This window comes from Bos grunniens, chromosome 15 (genome assembly GCF_055505025.1).
Source record: "Bos grunniens cultivar Pamir isolate PY7600 chromosome 15, Bosgru_T2T1.0, whole genome shotgun sequence".
In the NCBI taxonomy this organism is placed as follows: Eukaryota; Metazoa; Chordata; class Mammalia; order Artiodactyla; family Bovidae; genus Bos; species Bos grunniens.
Window position 1 is genome coordinate 52,753,844 of NC_141179.1, and position 13,059 is coordinate 52,766,902.

General features: G+C 49.8%; 1 protein-coding gene across 4 annotated transcripts in view; it reads right to left on the bottom strand.

Moving 5' to 3' along the window:
- STARD10 (StAR related lipid transfer domain containing 10) overlaps positions 1-13,059 on the bottom strand; it is a 49,026-nt gene that overhangs the window by 26,758 nt on the left and 9,209 nt on the right. Inside the window, exons 1-2 of one of the 4 annotated variants that reach the window (XM_086340666.1) lie at positions 7,047-7,824; positions 4,466-4,513 (exon numbers count right to left, since the gene is read on the bottom strand). The exons of 1 other annotated variant lie outside the window; for it this stretch is intronic. In XM_086340666.1, coding sequence (XP_086196792.1) covers positions 4,466-4,513; positions 7,047-7,135 — 137 coding nt within the window. In that variant the 5' untranslated portion in view covers positions 7,136-7,824. Of the gene's footprint in view, positions 1-1,513; positions 1,697-4,465; positions 4,514-7,030; positions 7,839-13,059 lie in introns of those variants that run through there. 2 more of the 4 variants (XM_086340660.1, XM_086340662.1) reach the window with 2 other exon arrangements.

Here is a 13,059-nt window from a genome sequence, read left to right on the forward strand (position 1 = left end):
GATAGGATGGTTGTTAAGGTTCTCATGAAAGAGTAAACAGTGGAAAATGTTGGCAAAGCATGACCCTGTCTGCCCCTGCAGCCCCTGTCCCAGTCACAGGGGTCAATAGAAAGTGGATTGGGTGGAGGTGCCCTTCCGGGCCCCAGCCCCAGGATGGGGACAACACCAAGCAGGACTCAGAGTCGGGTGGAAGGCGGGAGCATGTAGGAGAAAGAGAAGGTGCTTAGCAAGCTGAGAGGCATCATAAGAATGCGAGGAATCATGGCCCAGGGCGCTGAGCAAGTGTGGGTTTTACAAGTGCCCCTCACAGAGAGAAGCTGAGGTGTGGGAGGCATAGGGACGCCCCTAAATTAAAGTAAGACAGAAGCCATCTGGGGACCACAAGTACCCGGTAGGACTCCCGGAATGGGGTGGGGGGTTGTTTGGAGATATTCACACCAGTTCTTGCTCACTGACCCCTGCCAGCTGTTGGAACAGAGTCAGGACACCTGCCTGGAGCCATCCATGACCTGGTCCATAACACTGCTCTCTCAACTCCCCTCACTGAGCTCCCATCAAGACTAAAGACCTGCAGACTAACATCACCTGGCCACAGCCCCTAACTGTACAGATGAAGAAACAAAGGCCCAAGCAGCAGGGTCAGAGCACAGATAAGATCTTAGGTCTCCCAGCTCCTAACCCCAGGCTCTGTCCGTGCTCCCCACTTATATGCCACCTCTTTCACTACCCTAGGGGTGACCTTGGGGGCAGTCACCACCTTCTTCAAGATTCCTCCCCTGCCCAAGTGTCCTAGACAATGAAGGGCTTCCATGTCCTGACTTGCTCCTGGTGCTCCTTCCTACTCACCATCTAGTCAGACAGACGGAGGGCTGCCTCGATCTCCCCTCTGGGAGATGAGGAGAAGGCCCCCCTGACCCCTTCTTCCCCCAGCTCCTCTCCTCTGGGGTAACCAGCCTTGCCAGTTTGGGTGAGAAAATTCCCAGGTTGCCTAGGGGAACGAGGCTGTATCCTGGGGGCACCGTTCTAGAAGACTGAGCAATGACCTGTGTGATGTCACCAGGAAGCAGCAGAGAGGGGATTCCAGAGGCCCCCCTGGAACGGCTGAGGACAGAGCACTCTGAGGCCCCCAGGGCTGGCATGGCCTTGAGGGATGTGTCCTTTACAGTTTGATGGCAGGCAGCAACAGGTTCAGCACCCTAGTCCCACCTGGAGCCGGATCTGAGTGTTTGCCCAGGGAGGGTCTCCTACCCCTGCTGGGCCTCACTGAGTAAACAGCTCAAACACTGACCTGAATGAGCTGCTAGAGCCTCAGGGAAACACAGAGCACACAGTCAGAGTTACCCACATCCCCTCTCCTGCTGGTGACGCTGACACAGCCAAGTGCTGTGATACGAACAGAATCAGTCAGTTCAATTCAGTCGCTCAGTCGTGTCCGACTCTTTGCGACCCCATGAATCGCAGCACGCCAGGCCTCCCTGTCCATCACCATCTCCTGGAGTCCACCCAAACTCACGTCCATTGAGTCAGTGATGCCAGCCAGCCATCTCATCCTCTGTCATCCCCTTCTCCTCCTGCCCCCAATCCCTCCCAGCATCAGAGTCTTTTCCAATGAGTCAACTCTTCTCATGAGGTGGCCAAATTACTGGAGTTTCAGCTTCAGCATCATTCCTTCCAAAGAACACCCAGGGCTGATCTCCTGGGTGACAGAATAGAGGGACAAAAATAAGTGATTAAATAGTTAATCCCACTAGGGGATTATAAGTAGAAAAATATGGGAAACTCCTGTAAATTAATGATTACTCGAAAAAGCAGGTTTGCTTAACCACAAAACTAAGCAGGCTTGCTTAGCAATAAAACCATGCAACAGAGCACAGAACATGCCCCCAAACAATAAAACAGTGGTGGCATGAGACCCACATCCAGACCAGTGAGCTCAGTGAGTTAATGACCCCCAAAGCAGGCTCTGTGCACACATAAAAAAAACCCCATCATTTATGGGAAGGTGACTTTTCAAAATGAAAGACCCTCACTGTACTGAGACCTGAAGAAATTTTTCGAAAGTCCTATGACAGTCCTGGCCTAACCATACAGGGAGGGACAAGTAAACTTCCCTGCCCTGTCTGGGGAGGAGCTGCTGATGAAAACGTCACGTCTACTCAAGAGAGACAAAGAAGGTCTTCTCCCCCTCCCCACTTTTCCTTTGATTATAAAACTGCAGCCCACTAAGTTCTGGGGGCACTTCCCACCCATCTGCTTGTAAGCCTCACAAGGGTTTTATTCTCATAAATCATTTCTTATCTACTACTTTGCTCTCGCTGGATTCTTCTCCACGCTGACATGAAGGACTATGGTATCGAAGCTTTTCGGAGCCCCGCTGAAACGACCCCAGTTGATCACACCCATCTCCTGCCTCAGTCCACACAGCCACATACCATCTCAGTCTCATGCGGGGGAGTCCAACAGGGGCACGCTGGCTTGAGCACGCCAGGTCACCCAAGTAGGCTTGCCAGATAAAACACAGGACACATCTTGAAACTTGATTTTCAGATAAGGAAAATCACTGTTAGCATGTTTCAAGTATTTGCTAAGTCTGGCAACCTTACACCTGGGGCCCTGTCGTACCCACATCACACAGCCTCAAAGAGCTACACACCAGTCCCCTCACAGACCTCAGTCTCTTGCCTGCCCTGGGAATGAGGTCAGCACCTGGGTTACAGCTGTTGCACACACACACACACACACAAATGGCCTGGCACATCCCTCTCTGTGAAGAGGTCCTGGGGCAGAGTAAGAGTCTACCACACTCATTTTGTCTAACCTTCACAATAACCTTAGGTGGAAGGTCATGCTGGGACTCTTAGCCCCATTTGAAAAATGAGGAAAATAAGGCCCAGCAAGAAACAGAACCTATTTGTGGTATCCCCACATGTGATCTCCGGCAGAGGGTAGAAGGGGTGTAAGGGAAGTCTTATTACACCTGGGCCAGGCTGTGTCCCTGGCAGGTCTGAGCTCCTCAAGCAGGCCTCTCAAAGGAGCCTCTTCCCGCCAGGAACAATAGCCTAGGGGTTTAGGGGTGGGCCCTCTGACCCTTCCCCCATTCAAGGGTGATACTAATAGCTCCCCAAGAGGCCCCTCTAGTTCCAGGAGGTGGAAACTGTTCTGTCAGGGCACTGCGGGCTCAGCTTTGAGATGAAAAAATATGAAGAAACCAGAAGAAGGAAGGTGTGGGGGGGCGCTTCCAGAAAAGAAAGCGTCATCCCAGGGCTGGAGCTCTTGCCCTGGTAAAAGGGCCAGACAACCTAGTCCTCCCCAAAGACACACAAAGACACCTCCACCCCCACTGCCATCCAGCCTGAGCACAGAGCTGAAGGCAGGGCCTGGGGTCAGGCAGATGGATCAAGAGCCTCTGACAGAAAACTCCAGGGCTTTCAGAAGGTTGCATCGACCCAGCAATCGAACTGGGTTCCTGCAGGCGGCAGTGCCTAACAGACATTAGCAGGAGGAGGACCGAGCCTGCAGAGTGGGTGCTAGCCATCTGGGTCTGGGGCCCTCCCAAAGAGGAAGTCCCTATGGTTCTACTCTGGGCCCCACCGACTGTGGGCAAGGCCTGGCACCTTTCTGGTCTGTTTTCCTGCTGAGGTGCTTAAGATGCCTCTCTCCTGGCCTGGGGCAGCTGGGTGGGCTCTGTAAACTGTGGAGTCCTGCATGGTGGGGGGTGCATGCAGTAGAGCTCTTCTTTCCTCCAAGCCTAGGAGCACCCTGGGCATCAAGACCCTGCAAGGCCCAGAGAGAAGCTCCCAGTTCCTGGAGGACTGGGAAGGAAGGACAGGAGAGGAGGCAGCACAGATGGGGTAAAATACCCTGCTCAGCAGTCTAGCATAATGGCTAAGAGCCTGAGCTAGGGAGCTAGGCCGTCTAGGTTAGAACCTCTTACTGTGTGATCTAGAATAAGTTACTTAACCTCTCTGTCTTGGTACTCCCACACCTATGAACAAGTAGGCTAATAGAACTTAGATCATTGCCTCCAGGATGAAGTGAGTTCATGCACGTGGAGAGCTTAGCACAGTGCCTGGCAAGCAACAAGCGCTCAATAAATGCCACTGTTGCTGCTGCTAAGTCACTTCAGTCGTGTCCGACTCTGTGTGACCCCATAGACGGCAGCCCACCAGGCTCCCCTGTCCCTGGGATTCTCCAGGCAAGAGCACTGGAGTGGGTTGCCATTTCCTTCTCCAACGCATGAAAGTGAAAAGTGAAAGTGAAGTCGCTCAGTTGTGTCCGACCCTCATCGACCCCATGGACTACAGCCTTCCAGGCTCCTCCGTCCATGGGATTTTCCAGGCAGGAGTACTGGAGTGGGGCGCCATTGCCTTCTCCGCAATAAACACCACAGCTACTATCAATTCTTGTCTCCTAAGCTCCCTTACCCCAGGTCTGGCAGCTGTCCCCAAGGCATAGCCTCTTTTCTAAGTCTCTGCTCCTTGACTTGGAGGCAGTGCCTCCCTCTTCTGACCTGGAGAAAAAGAAACAATCTAAGTTCACCTGGAACCTGGAGGGCTGAGAATAAAGCAGAAGTGGCCATTATAACATCTTGCCCCCCTCCCTCACCCCAATTCCCAACAGAGCTACAAAGGCCTGGATGGGTCCCCTTTGGGAGGCCTTCACTCAACGACATGAGCTCCTTGCATCCACACAGCCCCCTTCTCAGTGTCTGACAACAGGGCACCAGGACAGCAGCAGGCTCCAGGGAGCCTGGCTGTGCCCAGCCAGCAGGCAGGACAGTACTGAGATGTCCACGCCCCCGGGGCTGGTTTCTAGGACCCTTTGAAGGGCTCATGTGGGGAAGGCTTGCTAGGAGCTCTGTCAGTGAGTGGGGCTGAAGACTGGGTCTGGGTTCATTTTGAGGTCCAAAATTCGTACCTTGGGCAGGCCTAGAAGAAGCCCAGCTTCCCTGGGCATTGCTGTGTTGGGGACTCCTGCCAACCACTGCCCTCTGCCCTCAGGCACTGGTACCCCTGCTTAGTGGGCATCTCTAGGGTGCTTCCCCGGGGGCGGCTGCCTCCTTCAGCACCTTCTAAATTTAGGGCTTGGGCTCTGTGACTCATTACTGAATCTGCTTTGCTACCCTCCTCCAGGAGTGTGCTCCCACGGTATTTTTATCTCCTGCTGCCTCAGACTGATTAATAAGGCCCTAGAATCCTGCAGCAGCCACACACACACCACTGAGAGCTCCCCAGTCCACCCACCCCAGCTCGGCTCTGGACTGCTCTCTGACCAGGTCCTGCACTCCCCTTCCCTTTACCTGTCTGTGCACCCACCCCCACCCTGCTGCGCCCCAACCCACAACCCACCCAGGTGTCCACATCTGGCTCCAAGTGTGACTGCAGTGGCAGGGGGAAAAGAGAGATGGAGCCAAGGCCTGCCCCCTCCCAACCAGCTGCCAGGCAGAGCCCTGGCCAAACACCACGACACCTGAGTTCTGGCCTAGACTCACCCCCACCTTACTGTGGGGCTCTGGGTGAGCTCGGTGGTCATCTCTTTCCTTCTCTATAAATAAGGGGTTTGAACCAGACCTCCACTAGGGTGGCCTGGACCAGAGCTGAAAGTACCAATGGACCAGACCACCACCTTCAAACGGGGTGAGCTGGGGGGAGGGTATCTGATATTGGGCCCTGTCTTCCACCCAGGGGCCTCTCTGCCCCCAGCTCCTGCTCTGTTCAGGGAACACACACAGGTCAAGACCCTGCTGTCAGCCTTTTGGGACTTCTGCCCTGCAGGGAGGAAGGGTCATGGTTCTGGTCTCACTGCCCAGGGCTGTACTGTACAGCTGTACTGGGCAAGAATCACCTTAACTCTGGACCCAGGTCATCAGGAACATGAATCATATGTGTGTGGAGGTGTAAAATGCTCCCCGCCAGGTTCCTAGTGCCAGAGGGAGAAATGGGGATGCAAGTGTCCCCCGCCTCAACTTTCATAAACACAGGCTGCCTGGGCGCAGAGTGGAGGTATCTGGGAGGCAGACAGACCAGGGGTGGTGGCATCTCCGCCCCTGCTGGACTCTGGGAGAACCCTATCTCCAGCTGGCCTCCACCTATGTTCATGAGTAACAAAGAGCGGCTTAGTTACTGAGCGGGTACCATGGGCCTAGTGCTGTTATATGCACTTAACAGTTCTTAACTCATTTAATTCATAGTTACACTTCAGACAGCCCTGGATACGGCTTACCACTCCCACTCTAGAGACAGTGAGGCTCAGAGTAGGGTAGTGACTCACCAAGGATCACAGCATTAAGTCACTGGGAGGGCAAGTTAAAAGCTGAGTCTGACTGCAATCCTGGCTTCTGTTTGTACCCTAAGGTAGCTCTTCTCAGCGTATACATTAGACACTCAATAAATGTTTGATGAAGATGTTTGATCGCTGCCATGTCATGGAAAGATCCCTATCCTAGTCCAGTTTTACGCCAGCTCCTTGTGTGTCCTGAAGAGAATGTTTTCTTCCGTTAGCCTCAGTTTCCCCTGCTGAAAACAGAGACAAGTGAAGGCCCAGAGAATGAGACAGTTAGAGGTGGGGAAGATGTTGAATTTCTATTTCTACAAACACCTTCCTTTCGTGACTTGCCTGAGGAGGCCCCATTTGCAACCGGACCTTAGCGGCTCCAAGCCCCTCCCACACCTATGTCCAGAACTTCTAAGAGCACTCCAGAGAGACAACTGGGCACAGCCCCACTCCAAGGGACAGAGAGGTCAGTATCTTGGTTGGTGGTATGCTTTGCCCACGATGCCACCTGACAGCTCCACCTGGTGGGCGAGTGGCTCCTAAAGCCTCTCAGCTCAACCTGCATCACCTCCTCTCAGCATCCAAGCCAGCACAGGTACCACCTCCAGCTGTCATGGGCAGCTGTCAGAGCCCCAGATGGAATCATCTGAGCACCCAATTCCTCTCAGGTTCAGAAATAGAGACCACCCTTTTCCATTCAGGGTCGGTCCCCTTAACATTAGCCCCTCATCTGTCACATCTGATCTCCTTCCCTTACCTGGGCCACTCTTCTGAGAAGTAGGATCTGTACAGCTTCTGCCACACTGTCCTCTGTCTCCAGGATTCTCCAGTTCCTCCTTAATTTCATGCCTTTGGTAGTCATCTCAACAGAGCAGGGTCTTCCTCCACTAGGCCCAGCAGGTAGGAGGATTAGTAATAGGGGCTTCTCTAGACTCTGGGCACAGTCTGTCTCTCTAAGCCTGTATGCAAAAAAGACACTAATCCAGGAGGTGCAGGGAAGGGCTCCAAGCCCAAACGCTGGCAGCCTAGGTTTTAGCCCTTGCTCACAGACTGCTGAGACCTGGAGCAAGCTCCTGCCCCTGTAGGGGCCCCTCAGTTTTGCAATTTGTAGTATGATGAAATAGTTCCTCAATCTGCAATCCCCCGATTATAATAATCTTCTGCCCTTATAGATTGCTCGGCAACTTAGTTTCATTTCTGCATCTTATTTGATCCTTCCAATATCCTATTTCCATTTTCAAATCAGAAAGCTTAGGTCCTCAGGGGAACAGAACTACCAAGGTCACACAGCAACTCAAAGACAGAGTCTAGAGTCCTTGCATCCTGAACCATCGTTGGTCCCTCACACGCAAAGATGCTAGGACTCCCGCTGTATCACTTTCTCTGACCCGCTGTCCCACTGGTAAAATGAGTGCTCAATGAAGGGAGCTGTGCTTAGCAAACCATTAAAAAAAAGGGGGGGGGGGCAGAAAAATAACTGGACCGTTACGTTACTGTTTATTACTGTTATCTTTGCTAAGGCGCCCCCGCGTGTCCATCCCCAGGCGCTCCGTTCGCGCAGGCGCTCTTCGGTGTTTACAGAAGCCCTGAGGCCCGGCATTTGCGCGTGCGCTTCCCGTCAGGGATCGCCCCACAGATCGCCGTCGGACGCTGCTTTCAAGTCCCCTAGTGGTTGTGGCTGGAGTGTAACTACGGTTCCTTGGGGCCCGGTCGGCTCCGCCTTGGGTTGAGGCGTCTCTGCAACTCCGGAGCGGCGGAGATCTAAGCAGTGGCAGGGAGAGGCACAGCATTGTCCCTCCAGACTCCTGCATCTCAAGTCACCGTTGCGCTAAGACTCGGGTGCAGACTTTCGGGCCCCTCATGGCACACTTGGCGGCCGCGGTGAATTGCAGTGGAACTGACCACGCACTGCCTCATGGGAGCCTTAGTTCGTGGCTAGAACCTTCCCAGAGTTGGAACTCTGCTTAAACTACATTTCCCAGAAGTCCAAGAGGCGAGCGTCTCAGAAGACGGGCCCGGGGCTTGCTGGGAGATAGAGTGTGGCGATGGTAGTTTGTGCAGGAAGGGAATCGAGAAGAAGCGGTGGAGCCTCCGGCTTTTAGCCTTGGTCGTGGTTCAAGCTACAGTTACACGGTAGCTGTCAAACGAAAAGAATAACTCTGCTGGGCTGAGTGTTGGGGTGATACTACACTCCCAGGGGTCACCATCGCCTGTGACTCTCAGTTCTCTTACTGCTTGTAACGATGGAGATATTCTACAGCTGCACTGTCCAATTGGAGACGGCAATGGCCACCTACTCCAGTACTCTTGCTTGGAAAATCCCATGGACGGAGGAGCCTGGTAGGCTGCAGTCCATGGGGTCGCAAAGAGTCAGACACGACTGAGCGAATTCACTTTCACTTTTCCCTTTCATGCATTGGAGAAGGAAATGGCAACCCACTCCAGTGTTCTTGCCTGGAGAATCCCAGGGACAGAGGAGCCTAGTGGGCTGCCGTCTATGGGGTCGCACAGAGTCGGACACGACTGAAGTGACTTAGCAGCAGCACTGTCCAATAGGGTAGAGACTAGCCTGTGGCTACTGAACATTTGACATGAGTTTAAGTGCCATGAAGAAAGAAAAATATTTGAATTTATTTAAAAATTAAATCAAATTAATTACTTTTAGTTAAATTTAAATAGCCACCTATGGGCTCAGCTCAGTCACTCAGTTGCTTCCGACTCTGTGGGACCCCATGGACTGCAGCCTGCCAGGCTTCCCTGTTCATTACCAACTCCCGGAGCCTACTCAAACTCATGTCCATTGAGTCGGTGATGCCATCCAACCATCTCATCCTCTATCGTCCTCTTCTCCTCCTGCCTTCGATCTTTCCCAGCATCAGGGTCTTTTCCAGTGAGGTAGTTCTTTGCATCAGGTGGCCAAAGTACTGGAGTTTCCGCTATGGCTAGTGGCCACCTTATTCCACAGTGCACAGTGTTCATAATCAGCAATCATCTTCCTGGTTTGTGAGACCTAAGACTTTATAGTTTTCTTTCTACTCTGGACTGAAAAACAGTACCACGTAAAAGTTGAGAACTACGTTTTATTTGTAGCCTTACTGAGGACTATAATTTGGGATGGCAGCCTCTCAGATAGCTCTGAAGGACTGTTCAAAAGAGGTAAGGGAGGAGCAAGGAATTTTTCCTGAAAAAAAAAAAATGTATAGTGAACATCCAAAGATTATTGCTATTCATACACAAGAAACCAGACGTCACAAATTAACTCTTAGTGCCCTTTTATGTATGGGAAAATGCAAGAGTCTAGGCTCACTGAAATTATTCCTTTGGGATGCTTTTGAATTGTGGTGTTGGAGAAGACTCTTGACAGTCCCTTGGACAGCAAGGAGATCCAACTAGTCCATCCTAAAGGAAATCACTCCTGAATATTCATCAGAAGAACTGATGCTGAAGCTGAAACTCCAATACTTTGGCTACCTGATGTGAAGAACTGACTCATTGGAAAAGACCCTGATGCTGGGAAAGATTGAAGGCAGGAGAAGTAGACGACAGAGGATGAGATGGTTGGATGGCATCACTGACTCAATGGACATGAGCTTGAGTAAACTCCAGGAGTTGGCGATGGACAGGGAGGCCTGGTGTGCTGTAGTCCATGGGGTCGCAAAGAGTTGGACATGACTGAGCAACTGAACTGAACTGATGCATCTTAAACTATCTAGGGTTAGTATACTGTTTTTCTCCATCCAGAACTCCCCCCCAGGGTGCGCCCATTGTAGGGGGTAACTGCAGGGGCTGATGACTTGACAGCAGGAAACATTTTTGTTTACTTACTTGACAGGCAACATTTTTTTTTGTCCACATTGCCTACTCAGTCTTTGCAGATTCCACCTCCTTTGTGTGTCCCTTAAAAATCTAAAAATTAGTTCAGGCTGTAAAAACCTGCTGTGGTATTCATCAGGCTGGAATAACAGACAGAGAGAAAGCCAGCCACAAAATTAATAAGAAACAAAATTTTTCCCAGGGACATACTGCAGCTATAAAATACCGTAACAACCCTCTTCATGGAGTGACTATTTCTTTCTTACTCACTGAGCAATTTTGTTTTCTAAAATCATAGAATATCAGAAATTTTGCTTTTAGAATAGGAATGCAACTCTTGCCTGGAAGAGCTAAATCACTAAGAGGACAGGGTTTAAAACCCAGGTGCGGAGAGATTCAGAAAAGGGACTTCTAAACATGTATTCCACATGAGCCTTAACTTTATTGTTTCCAAGGAAACAAGACCCTGAGTCCACTGAGCAGTCCAGACCTGATGTAGGCTACTTTACACACAGCTTTGGTTTGCTTTGAGCTATCAACTACTGCCTGATTTACATTTCACCTAATTCCACCTCTCTCAGATCCTATAAGAACTCTTTTTCTGTTTGGTAGGACACTCCATGATTCCTCTGATGTGCTGTCTTCCTCATAGCAATGGGTCAATAAACCTGACTCCACTGGACTATGGATTGTCCCCGGTGGTCTTTGACTGATTGGGTTAGAACACCCTGAAATACTGGTGTCCTCCAGGTTCCCTCACAGGCCCTCTCTTCACTGCATACTCTCTTTGGATGACCTCATTCACTTCCATCCCTAAGCTGATGATCCCACAATTTATGGCTTAGGTCTCTCTTTGGCCTCTGAGACATCTACTTCTGGTTGACTCAGGTTCCTTAAACTCCGTGAATTTAACACTGAATCTTTTTTTGGAGGGGAGGGGCAGCCACTTTTCACTGCTGTGCTTCACGTAAGAACTATGCACTGACCACCTCTGACCATGATGTGGGTAGGGACACTCCTCACCTGGGTCAGATACCTCCTCGCACACTGTCCTCAAACTGCAGCACGCTGGATCAGCTGCTTTTCACATAGGTCAGCAGCCCAAACCTTAGAAAGCTGGGGGGGGGGGCGGGGGTTGGGGGCTGCAAGTGGAAAGTGGGTCTCAATTACTCTGCCCCTTTCCCCTGATCCCTCAGTAATAGCCGGGCCCTCAAGAAAGAGACTGCAGAGGCAATCCCACCTGTTTCCCCTCCTCATCTCTCATGGTTCCCTCCCTGGAAGCTTTTCCAGTGGTGTCTCCAGCTCATCCAGTCTTAGACCCTACTAGTACCTTGGAAATTTCATAGCCAACTGTTTTCACTGAGCCTGGTGGCTATGCAGAAGGGTGAGGTGTGGCCTGCCTGCTGCCTGGAGGGAGGGTGAACGCTGTGGGAAGAAGCTTCATCTTGGGCTGTGTTTGGTTTTCTCTTAAACACAGCTAAAAGCAAATATACTTCAACATCTTGAGGATTTAACTTCCATGTGAAGGACCCTCTAGCCATTTCTATTCCACTTCACCTCTGCCACGTCTCATCTACCAAAGATGTTTGTATTCCTCTTATTCATGTAACTTTGACCTAACTTTTTGGAAAATGAAAAGGGGTCATCTTTCCCATCCATTTCAAAGCACTGTTTACATTTACCCGTATTGACTGATGCCCAAATCACAAGTTTCTCTCCTTGGTGGATATAGCTTCAGTATCCCATTCCAAACATTGTTTTCCCTTTAAAGCAATAGTCAACAGTGTGTTCATGTGGTTTGTGAGGAAGGTTGGGGGTCCTAGGACCCCATCAGCTACAGATGATCTTGTTTCCCTCAAACCCTGAGCGTTTTGACCTCTTCATGCTTCTAAACCATTTAATTTTTAGTTCTATATTGTTTAATTCATAATCTTTGGTGGACCATTGATTATAGACATAAACAACTATTAAAAGAAAAGCATAAAAATAAACCTGTAAATCTGTCTAAAGATGATTGTTACCAGATTCTTGCATTCATCCAATCAAAATTTATATACAGCATATCCAGATGTCACAGAGACTACAAAGCCACAGCTAGAAGAAAGAGAAAAAAAGCAGACATGATGGCTTTTCGTGTATGGAGAATAAAGCCAGTCTACTCTCATAGGTGTCATTTGTGAAAACTGCTTGCAAACAACAGTCTGAACCTTTAATCTCATCATTTAGAAACAAAACATAAACATTAGAAACAAAAAAATAAACCTGTTGGATTTTAAAAAGTATTATGAAGTATTTCAGACATATACTTCCAATGTTAGGACACACAGATCCAGTTTCTTCTTTGGGTTGTACTGAATTCCATCTTTTGAGTATACCACATATAACCATGCATCTTGTCATATACTGGAGTGCAACTACTGGGACCAAGGGTGTGTTTGAATGATTCTGTGTGTGTGTGTGTGTGTGACTATGATGTAGCCAAAGTGCCCACCCAAGAGGTTAGGTCTGTTTACACTCCCACCAGCAGGAATGATGGTTCCATTTCCCACACCCTCACCAACTCTAAATATTAATAAATTTCTTAATTTTTACCGATCTGATGACTGTAACATGACCTCTCATTCATACTTTAACTTACATTTCACTAGTTGTGCATAATTTTTGTGGGTGGACCATTTGGTTTTGTTCTTCGATAAAAATCATTGCCCATTTTTATATTAGGTTTTCTGCTCTTCAGCTGACTTGTGGAAGTTCTTTACATCCTTTGGATTTTTACTAATTTGTTATACATGTTGCAAACATTTTCTCCTCATCTACCTCTCTATTTGCCTCTTTTTACTTTGTACATAGTGTCTTTTTTTGATAAAAAAAAATATATAACGTAAAATTACTATTTTAAGGACTTCCCTGGTCCAGTGGTTAAGACTCCACACTTCAACAGCAGGGAGTACAGGTCCTATCCCTAGTCAGGGA